Source organism: Clarias gariepinus, chromosome 15 (genome assembly GCF_024256425.1).
Source record: "Clarias gariepinus isolate MV-2021 ecotype Netherlands chromosome 15, CGAR_prim_01v2, whole genome shotgun sequence".
Taxonomy (NCBI): domain Eukaryota; kingdom Metazoa; phylum Chordata; class Actinopteri; order Siluriformes; family Clariidae; genus Clarias; species Clarias gariepinus.
The window spans coordinates 24,004,661-24,016,082 of NC_071114.1; the positions used below are offsets into that span (position 1 = coordinate 24,004,661).

General features: G+C 37.0%; 1 protein-coding gene across 1 annotated transcript; it reads right to left on the bottom strand.

Annotated features, from left to right (window-relative positions):
- Window positions 1-533: 533 nt before the first annotated feature.
- LOC128542941 (guanine nucleotide-binding protein subunit beta-4-like) lies at window positions 534-7,644 on the bottom strand. Its single transcript, XM_053513144.1, has 10 exons — window positions 7,455-7,644; window positions 4,776-4,878; window positions 4,631-4,669; window positions 3,576-3,682; window positions 3,249-3,312; window positions 2,588-2,750; window positions 2,342-2,408; window positions 1,982-2,183; window positions 1,686-1,902; window positions 534-1,363 (listed from the first exon to the last, which is right to left on the bottom strand). Exons 2-10 carry the CDS (start codon window positions 4,830-4,832, stop codon window positions 1,257-1,259), a joined length of 1,023 nt encoding a protein of 340 aa, XP_053369119.1. The 5' UTR covers window positions 4,833-4,878; window positions 7,455-7,644; the 3' UTR covers window positions 534-1,256.
- Window positions 7,645-11,422: the final 3,778 nt, after the last annotated feature.

The window sequence follows — 11,422 nt, forward strand, 5'->3', positions numbered from 1 at the left end:
ACTCATGTTTAGTTTCACAACTAAAACTAACCATGCTATAAACTCGACCCAACAGAAACGTTCTGTGTAGTAGAAACGTAGAATGCTTTGTAATTACCTTCAGATTAATAATTGATCCGAGGCTGCACAGGTCTGGGTCTTCGCATGTATAGTGTCAGAAGCACTTAAAAGGTTTCAATGCGTTTTTTTTTTTTATTCAAATAAGGCAAAATATCACTAGTGCAGAAATACATACTTGTGAACTGCAGTAATAATAACTATTTATGTCTGAGATTATCTGCCTTATTCTGGCCAAAACAAAAAAAAAAATGACAAATATCAGCATTTAATGTGCTGTGATGTGTGTTCATTAGAGCTGGGACTCGAGTTTTTGGATGGCAGCCGTATCCTGGTATACTGAAACAACAGATCAATGTAGAATCATCTGGTATCAAGGCAATACATGATATATTCAAGATCTTAGGTTCTTATTTTGGATCAGGTCCTAGGAGAAAATCAGGAATCCGCATCATCATATACTACATTATAGCATTATACTACAAAAATTAGGGATTTTTCCTAAGATAGGATTTGATGCAACAGCAGCGAACACAGCTTTTGGATGTTTTAGTAATGTAGCTGCTGGTTACACACGAACAAGGTCCATAATGCCCTTTAGCTATCCAGTATCCTAAGGTCTATAATATTTTACCAAAGAAAATGATCACTGAAACAGTTTTTCTGCCAGATCCCTGCCTCACCCTTGCTGAAAGCACCTTTTGCTTAATTATAATTTCTGTGGAAATTGGGCTTTAAAAAGTGCTTTCTTATTATTAAAAAAAAATAAAAATAAAAAATCCTAATGATCACAGGTGCTAAAGGGCACTGGCATACTCGGATCGGCTAAAAAGATCTTGGACTTCAAATATACTGTAAATGACGCATCTCCAAAAACAAACAGCTATAATGGGATGCAATCAGACTACAAAAATTATATACAATACCATTGTGTGAGCATATATATGGCATATACATGCGCATACTGCTGTACATATATACCATATTTATATTCATATTCATATACTGTACATATGTATGTACATAAAGCACAATGAGGCCTCAATTGTTTCCTAATAACCTCCGGTCTGACCTCTGTCGAGTCAGCCTGGGCCTCTTCACAGGAATGTGTCGTAATAAGTGAATACAAAAGGCGTCTTGTTCTCACAGTTGAGACCTGTAGTGATGGTGCAGTCCTCCATAAAGTCCAGCTGTCAGGCTCAGTTCCAGATACGAAGGAAGCTATCCCAAGAGCCTGTAGCCACTGCCATGCCGTCATCCGTCACGCCTAGACAGCTGACCCTGTTGTCATGCCCGGCAAGGACACCTGGATAGGGATAAAAAAAAAAAAAGGGTATGCATCATTACCTCATCAAGACTGTTAGACACATAGGAAGTGACACTGTATGGGGTTTGCTTTACTTGGGATAAAGTTGCTTCATTTCTCATACTTTAACCTACATACACTGGAATTGCCACATCCCCTGAAACGGCAGTAATGTCATGATGTGTGAAATTTAGAGAGGGATTCTGGGATTATATAATTCAACTGGTTCTGACTGGCATATCTACAGTCTAGAAACAATAAGTGTTGAATAAGTGAGCAATCTTTGAGAACATATAACTGAGAACAGAAATGATGGTCTCACCTGATCTTTCGCCCTTCAACGTATCCCAGACGTTGCAGTTGAAGTCGTCGTAGCCAGCGAGCAGCAGGCGGCCGCTCTTAGAGAAGGCTACAGAGGTGATGCCACAGATGATGTTGTCGTGCGAGTACATCATGAGCTCCTGATCTGCACGCAGGTCAAACAGCCTGCAGGTGGCATCATCTGATCCCGTAGCGAAGGCATTTCCATTCGGGAAAAACTGAACACAGTGGTGCAGAAATTTCAATAAAGAAGGAATACAACATTTCGACAAGGTTCAAAACAAGCCGTAGACTTACGCAGACTGCGTTAATGTCAGAAACATGGCCGATGAAGGTCTGTCGGCACATGCCGTCTCGGATATCCCACAGCTTGGAGGAGGCGTCACAGGCACCCGAAACAAAGGTCTTGGAGTCCGGGCTGAGTGACAGACTCATCACGTCACCGCTGTGGCCTGTGAAGGTGGTGGCCTGCTGGCCTGTTTCAATATCCCACAATGCACTGGAGAGCAATGATCCGCAATCAGTTACGCTCATGCAGAATATATACTTGAAACAATAATTTAAGCAATAAAAAAATGCTACATGGTACTTTTAGTTTTTTCATGAACACTGCTAATAAAGTGTATATATAGAACACGGGACAAATTGTCCACTCACCACGAGGTATCTCCAGAGCTGGTGACAATCTGGGTGTCGCTGAGGAAGCGACAACAAGACAAATATCCTGCAAAGAAAAATATTAGGAGACTTATGAGTTGTATTCCTGCGTTTCATTTACACGTCATATATTCATGATATCGTCAGATGACCATGCAGAAAGAAAATCGACTGAGCATATGATGAATTCTGGGAGCTTAACAAAACAACCCATTATCTTTATTTCTAGAGAACTGAGAGTGTTACCCGTGTGTCCAGGCAGTTCTCTAGTAACCCTGACGTTGCCCTCTCGAGTTTTCAGGCTGTAGATGGAACAGATGTTGTCCAGACCGCCACAGGCCACATAGTTACCCGAAGGGGCGTAGGCACACGTCATCACCCAGGAGGAACGCAGAGGAATCGCATGCATCTGGAAATGTAGGCGAATACATTATTGCATAAACAGAAGTGCAGACTATAATATCCTAGACTACTTTTACTGCCATAACTGTGGATGTAACCAAAGCCAGAGACTAGGTCCCTGCAGGACATTACACAAAGTCATATGTACAGGAGTTAGTTTACTGTTTACTCCATGCACAAACAAGTTATTGGATAAAAGTGAACATGCATAAAACTCTTAAATTATTCGTTTATTCATCCCTTATAATGGCACAGTCAGGGTTGCAGTGGTTTGTTTACATTTTGGGAAATAAAAGTTAATATGTTAAAATTCTGCCAGTGTGAACTGACAATTAAATACCTGCATAAGCAGAAGAAAACAGCAGAGCATATCTTTATTCTAAGCATTTTTTAAATAAAGTTAACTCCATATAAAAATTCTGATCTGACCATTTGGAGCACAAACAATGGCATTACTTTTTAACAGAAGCTTCATAGACTACAGCGAGTATTCTTGATACGTTACCTTGTTTGTCGTATAGCTGTCCCAGATGATTAACTTGCCATCCTGGGATGCGCTGACCAATAACCTAAACACATAAACATTAAGGCAGATATTATTTATTATTGTCTCATACATCATTTATCAGATCACGGGGGGTGTAAAAGTGAGCTTAACAGTTTGAGAACGCATTTTTATGTAATGTTCATCACTCGGTTACATAATAATCCCCCTGGAGAGCGAGAGCATACCTTGTTCAAACAAACACTCCATGTCAGTAGTAAAAGTAGGTATTCCATAATAAGAGTGGTGCCTCTTTAACCTTCTATTAATTAGAACACACACACACACCTTGAGTCAGTGCCCCAGTGCATGGCATATATTTTAGCAAGATGTCCTCTAAGAGTACGTCTGGTCCTCATCTGTATCCTTCCTGCAGATTCCAGACCAGCTGTGATCTAGAAGGTGAACACAATGACAGGAGCTGATGGTGAATCACACGCTGGTTAGAAGCAACACGTCTTTTTAAACAACACATTTTAAATCAGAAATGCAACTTTGACCAATTTTTCCATAAATGGTGTATACAGTTTATTTTGTGTATATTATTGGGTTTCAGTGCTAACGTTCAAGACAAAATGACCTAATACAGCGTTGTGGGACAAACCTATGCTGACTCACCCATCAACCTGCAAAATCTTGCTTAGACATAGTACAACTCTTATTTACTATAAAGTAACCAAATAGAGACAAGTGAATTAATATAAACCTGTGATTTAAATTACGGTCATTATCTTATAAAGAGGAAGCAAATGTGCCAAAACATGCAGTTTCATGAATTTTAATGCAACATAGAAAATGATACTGAAGCCATAAAGTTATGAATATTTCAAGGCGATTTGAGTGACAGCTTACTACAGCTTACTTTTAGCTTACTATAAGAAATGTAGGAGTCGACACTTACTCGATGTGTAGGGTATGAATGATGGAATTCCATCAAATGCATTAGCATAGAAATTAACGTTAGATACCACAGTATTTTATTTAAGCAAAAGCTAAGCGTACTAGCTTGTGTGTGTTCGTGTGTGTGTGTGTGTGGGTAGCCAAGTTCCAAACAACAGCCAGTCTCATTTATGGATTAACCATAATTTAGGCAGAGTCAGCTCCTGCCAAGATGGTGACATCCAGAGGACTCCTACCAATGACACACTACTACTTATATTTATATTATATTTTTATATTATTTTTCATCATTTTCATATATAATATTTCATCTCTTTCATACCTCAATTTCAAGGTGCCTATCTAGTGATTTTTCCTGTCATCACAGAGTTTAGTCAGCAAATTCCAACTGATTATAAAAGTCTAAAAATATGTGTTTCCACATAAAACTCGTTAACACGTACCTCTGAAAGAGTAGAGTCACTACAAGCCTTTCTGGCATCCTGTTCAGGGAACAAAATACAATATAAAACCGGTTTTGAGGCAGGAGTAATTTTAATACATGGTGGCGCACTTCATAACTTGTTGACGTCCATTAGCCCCTCTTACCCGGATCTGATTGCGAAGTTGCTCGGCCTCTTGCCGTAACTGTTCAAGTTCACTCATTGTCACAGTATGACGCACCTGTGAGGCAGAAGGGACCAGCTGGAACCTGCAACAGAAACAGACGCTGTTTAGACATGGAAGGAGCCTTAAGACACAGCTTAATTCTGTCTGTTAAATAAGCACTTACTTATTTTAGATTTAAAAAAAAAGTTGTTCCACACAACAGGATAACATAAAAAAGGGTAAAAGATCATTATAAATGACACTGATACATTACAGGATAACTATCCATATATCCACTATCTTGTCTCTAATTGCAAATGCTCCGTTTTATTCCCCATATGGTCAGGACTCTGATGCACTCTAAAGCCTGTAATATGCAAGCACATGGATTTAAAAGTATAGTAAAATATTAGATTATGCCATAATGATAATTGCTCCAATACTCACACATAGTTAAGGACTCATTCAAAACTGACTATACAAAGTACATTAGGATGGTATCTGGATCTCTGGAGTAGATTTTGCTAGGCCTTTTGTATACTAATATACACACACATACATACATATATACACACACTGGACATTAAAGACCACATTTGCTTTTATTTATTTTTTTATATTAGGTATCTCACAGTCCCAATAAAAATAGTTTCTTGGAAATAGCATTCCCATTACTTTGGTTTCTTTCTACCAGACTGGCAATCAGCATGCTTTCTTCACATCCAAACTGGGATAACAGATGTCACGGACCTGAAACCACAACATGTCCTAAATGACTTACGCATTAATGCTTAGGAAAAAAACTGCCTTTGGATCCATGGTAGATGTAAACAGGGGATAATTCGATATAATCAGGTTATAATGTAGCAAATCAACTCAGCCAATAAAGATGGCACCTTTGGACAATGCTGCTCAGCACCGGCACCTAATTGTCCACTGTGTGGCAGCGCAGCTTGGCACTGGGCACACTATGCATGGCTTCAAGATGCTGATTCAACTCACTTGAACAGGACAGAACAAATCTGAAGCAACAATTTGAAGGATGGATTTATAGACTTCCTATTGCATATACAGACAGCATACAAAATTATCAGGAGTGCTGATGTACATAATGTAGTATTCATGATAAGTATGCAATCAAATCTGAAATATTTCACCAAATCATTAATCCTCAGTATTTGCTTTAACCTGATCAGGGTGATAGTGGATGTGGTGCCTACCCTGGAAAAAAATGTAAGAAAACTGGAATAAAACTTGACCAGAATACACACATTAACATTTTTACTTAAACCGAGAGGCAATTTAAAGTCGATTCTAACTGACATGTTTTTGTAAAAGGAAATCGGAAAACACAGAGTAAACCCATAAGTACATGAGTAAAACGTACACACTGTCAGTAACCCATGCTCAGGATTAAACCAAGGACAGTAAAAATGTAGGGCTGAATTCCTTCAATATACTGACCAAAAACATTACCATCTATTGGACTGCATCATTATCACAAATCACCTGAAAACTACCACAGAAGCTTTTACCTGGGACATCTGTGAGGAGAATCAGGATGATAAGATAACAAAATAGTTAATGTAGGTCTGTCTAGTTATTGTCTGCATGGATCATCTTGAAGGGGGGTCTTTGGCAATTACATTATTGCATAAATACTAAAAGATAATGATATTCAAATAATACATATTGATGTGACTGAGAAAATAGGTTCACTAATTAAGTACTTCTATGAGTTTATCACATTTTCATTTCTCATTCACATTTAGTACATAAAATGGTATTTACATATAAAAATCAACAACATTTTAGTGAACACATACTGAAGTAAGTCAAATAAAATCTGTCACGGAGCACAAAAAAACAACTACAGTCAGTGGCAAAATTATTGGCACCCTTTTCCCATTAAACAAGCAGGATTAGAATTTTCCCCAACCATTACATGTTTCTTATTTATTTTAAAGAAAATTTTATTTCATCATTTGCTTCATTTGAAATAATTGTGTCCTTTTGCCTTTTATTTATTTTGAAGGACGCCAATAATTCTGGTGTTAAATCATGGCGAGAATGCACACACTTCCCGGTATACTCGCCTAAAACTGAAAGTAAAAGTGTTTTGAATGTGGAAAGAAAACATCCTAGGAGTGTTAGACGGCTGAGATTAATAACTAATAATTGTGACTTGGATCAAATTGCTTATTTGACGAAAATAAGACTTAAATTCATTGTATCACATGGTCAGGCCTTGGTGTAATCAGGCTTGTTGTGTTGCAATTACTTTGGCAGGATCTTTACACTTCCGGCCTGCTTTCAGATTTTGACATCTCAAAAAATCCCTCCAAAAACACAAACTAAATCGAGATCTTAGAGGAAAACCGAGTCGATTCCACACTCTGCTCCTGTGCCTGCTGAGTTTTTACTCTCCGATAGGCCTCAAATTGACAAACAGGTTGTAAATACTTCTCTATCTAACCTGTTTCACACGCAAACTGTTCAGTTAGAAATGACTAACGATTACTACAACATCAAAATGTTACATCATATAAAAAAGAAACAATGTTTTGGCTGTTCAGAATCCACAAACATTTCAACTTGTTGCGCGTTGAGTGTCTGTTTCTAAAAGCAGGAAATAAAATGAGAGAAATCACAGGCGAGTTATTTGCGCTTTAACGTTACCTGGATCAAGCTCGTCGTCTTGCTCTGGATGTAAACCCAGCTGATTTCAAAATCCACACATGGTCACAGCAAATAAACAACAAATAAAGCGCACTCGGTTTTGTAATTGTAATATATTTAAAGGGCCATGCACCCTCGCCACGGTTCAACTCAATTTTCAACAAGCTGTCTTGTCTCTTCACCACACCCATAGAGAAAACGGGAACCTGGCAACAGCGGAGGCGGAGGGGTGCCCGCGTTATTCATTCTTCTCAACATGGACTGTTTTTATTAAAACAAACAACCTGTTAACCAATCAGCTTGCTTACAAAACACGAATATGTAGTATAATCACATTAACAACGTCGGAATTGCTTTGCAGATGACTTGAAATTATTTCAACATATCTGCATGTTCCCTATAAAATGATGGTTCAGTCCGGCGGCTGCCTCAACACAGCGGCGATATGAGAAACAGGAAATGTATCCGTTACGTGTGGGCTCAGGCCGAATCCCAAACGGTTTCCTAATGATCAAAACGTGCACAATGTACGGCAGACATGTAATTATGATCATATGAGTGCACCTAAATGTGAGAGAAGTTTGGTATATGTCAGTTTTGCTAGGTCTGACTGAAATAGTAGTATGTCGTTTAAAAATTCTGTTGAAGAGAATAGGGTTAGCAGATGGGGTAACTTTTTAATTTCCTCCAGAGTTAAGATACTCATTTGTTTATGCATTGTCCCTTAAGGTGCTATTATTCCTGTAAAATATTAAATGATCGCCAAAAATTTTAGCTCTGAGTAAAATGATCTAAAATAATGTTTTTCTCAATGTAATTCGATTCCACCACTGAATTTTATTTTCTAGCATGTACTGTAAAATAGTATATTTTAAGAATTAACTAATGTGTCAAGTTATGATTTTATGATTATTATTATAGCAAGTGGTTATATTATTATGCTTAATCCTGGTAATCATAATATTATACATGGTTCTATTTTATTGACTTTTGCATTATGCATATTTTCCACATACTGTATTTGGGAAACAAAGAAGCTTTCAGATCCCATAACAAATTATTGCTAATAATACCAAGTTCATGTTAAAGCCCCTGTTATCTCAGGTCCATATTGCTTATTATCTCAACATTAAAATAATTATTCTTTCAAGATAATACAAAAGCTGATTGTATAATTGTCAATATTATGACAGATATAATTGGCATTAATATTTAATAGTACTTGTTAAACAGGCACATAGACGGGTATTTCTACATGTAGAATCAGTAGTGAATACATCTACTGTATGTTTAATTATTGGCAGAATGTAAACAGTATACATAAAATAAAATATCCGGAAACTGATCTTAAAAATGTATTCAATTCAGCATACTGTACAAACAGTCTGAATCTCTAACTGTTTGTTGAGAGGGAGAGGAGACGTGACTGGAGCATTGAAAAATGAAACATCAATGGCACATGTTCTAAAAAAAGACACATGAGCTATAAATAGCCATCGAAAGGGGATGACCTATACTGTACAGTCTCTGTCATTTTCAGACCATCTGTGGTTTATGTTGTCTGGACAGACAGTGTGATTTGACTTTATTGCAAACTACATAATATTCCTTTTATACCATATAGATGTGTTATAAAAGCAATATTATATATTTTGTGTAAACTTTAAACTTAAAAAAAATAAATCAGAGCCCTATATTTACAGGCAAAAGAAAAAAAAACCTTGTTGTAAAATTTACACCAAGTTAAAAAGATCTTACTTTTTTTGACAAATTATTGGTGTGTACAGATACAGTATTGAAAGACATTATCTGGGCTTGTCTTATCCACCACACATCTCTCGGGGGATGCTAGTGGTTGCTAGGGCAACTGTTACAAATGCCAAATGACGTCAAGACAGTAGGATAAGCAGCATGGAGATGTTCAAAATGGATTAATCAGAGAGGCTTTGTTAAAATATGAGAAATCACCTATCCTTAAAGTCATTAAAGGGACTGATCCAGTATAGTGTCATCTATTAATTTCTGTTGGCTTATACTGTACCTCAATCAGGCATAACATTAAATTCACCCATCTAAAAATGTGTTGGTCCCCCTTGTGACCCGTTGAGACATGAAATCCACAAGACCTCTAAATGTGTGTTGCAGTATAATGCACCAAAGTGTTTTTCAGGAGATCTTTAAGTCCTTTAAGTTGTGAGGTAGGGCATTCATGAATTAGATTGTTTATACAGGGACATCCCATTGCTGCTTGATCAAACTGAGATCTGGGGAATTTTGAGGCCAAATCACCACCTTGAACAATTTGTCATCTGCGTCAATCCATTATTGAAAAAAAAAATGCACTGTGGCAGGATGCACTATCATGCTGACAGAGGACTTTATAGCCCTATCATTGCTATATTTAGGTGGGTGGTATGTACCAAAGTAACATCCATATAAATGTAGGGGCTTAAGGTTTCACAGCAGAATGTTGCCTAGATTATCAAATAAAAAATTAATTTGTCACATACACGGTCATATGATATGCAGTGAAATGTTTTAACAACTGCCCATGACCTTATAAAAAGTAAAAGAAAAATAGAGTATTCTAAATAAAGAATATAAAATAAGAATATAATAATAAAAGAAAAATAGAATATGGAAAGAAAATATTCAAATTAGGAATATAAAATATGAAATACAGATAAAGTAATAAAATAAATTACGGTATAGAAAACATAGAAAACAAGTGTAAAAGCACTTTTGTGATTCATCGGACTAGGCCTCCTTCCTATTGCACTTAAGCATTTTCGGCAGTGGACAGGGGTAATCATTATCCATCTGCGGCTACGTATTGTACATTGTACACATCTGTGTGATCAAACTTTCTGAGCTAGACTTCACTCTCCATGTGTATCTTAAGCCTTGGGCACCCATGACCTGCCAGATCACTGGTTGATCACTTTTGGTACTGTAGGTCCTTACCATTGCATATTCAGAACACTCCTTCGAGATGTGCCATTTTGGAGATACTCTATATTGGTAGCCTAGCCATCAGTAATTGGGTCTTGTCAAATTCCTCAAATCATAATACTTGCCCATTTTTCCTGTTTCCAACACATCACCTAAAGTATAAGGATAGACTGTTCACCAGCTGCTGAATATATCTTTCCCCTTGAGTAGCAAGATAATCAACAAAATAATAATGGTTTTCACTTTACTGTCCAGTGGTGTTAACGTTATGTTAATGGGTGTATGGAAGCACTCCCCTGGATTGCGCCAGAGACACTTCTAACTACAATGTTAAAACTAATGCTATGGAACATCTGTGGTGAAACATAATACTTTATAAATTGAATTGAATTCAATAAAAAAGTAGATGATGATCAGAATACAGATAATGATTATGATGAGAATAATCATTTAAATTAACAGATTAAATATGTTTTGCTAGTAATAGCAATGTGTAATAAAACATTATAAAAGTTAAAACAAAAACAACAACAAAAATAATATGTGGCATGGTGGGATAGTGGGTAGCACTGTGGTCTCACACCTCTGGGGTCATGGGTTCCGCCTCTGGTCTGTGTGCATGGAGTTTGCATCTTCTCTCTTACAGTCCAAAGACAAGCAGATGAGGCTAATTGGTGCTTGTAAATTGCCTGTAGTGTGTGTGTGTGTTTGCGTGCCCTGCCCTGGATTGGCCCCAAGTCTCTTCATTTATGTAATAATAATAATAATAATAATAATAATAATAATAATAATAACAACAACAACAATTATTATTATTATTATTATTATTCGTAGCAGTCGTATTATTATTATTATTATTATTATTATTATTATTATTATTATGTTGTTGTTGTTGTTGTTGTTGTTGTTTTTGTTGTTATAATCAACATATTATCGCGGCAGTGGATTTAATGGTCAGCAGGGGGCGCATGAGTGCGCTTCATCACGCGGCGCTGCTTTTTAGGGTTTACAGATAG

Bases quoted from the DNA above. Each gene is read 5' to 3' on its own strand.
- LOC128542941 (XM_053513144.1), bottom strand. From the start codon at position 4,832: ATGAGTGAACTTGAACAGTTACGGCAAGAGGCCGAGCAACTTCGCAAT. The intron at 2,409-2,587 runs GTAACACTCTCA...TTTTCTTTGCAG, and splicing joins AGAACTGCCTGGACACACGG to GATATTTGTCTTGTTGTCGC. The intron at 1,903-1,981 runs GTAAGTCTACGG...CACTGTGTTCAG, and splicing joins CTGACATTAACGCAGTCTGC to TTTTTCCCGAATGGAAATGC.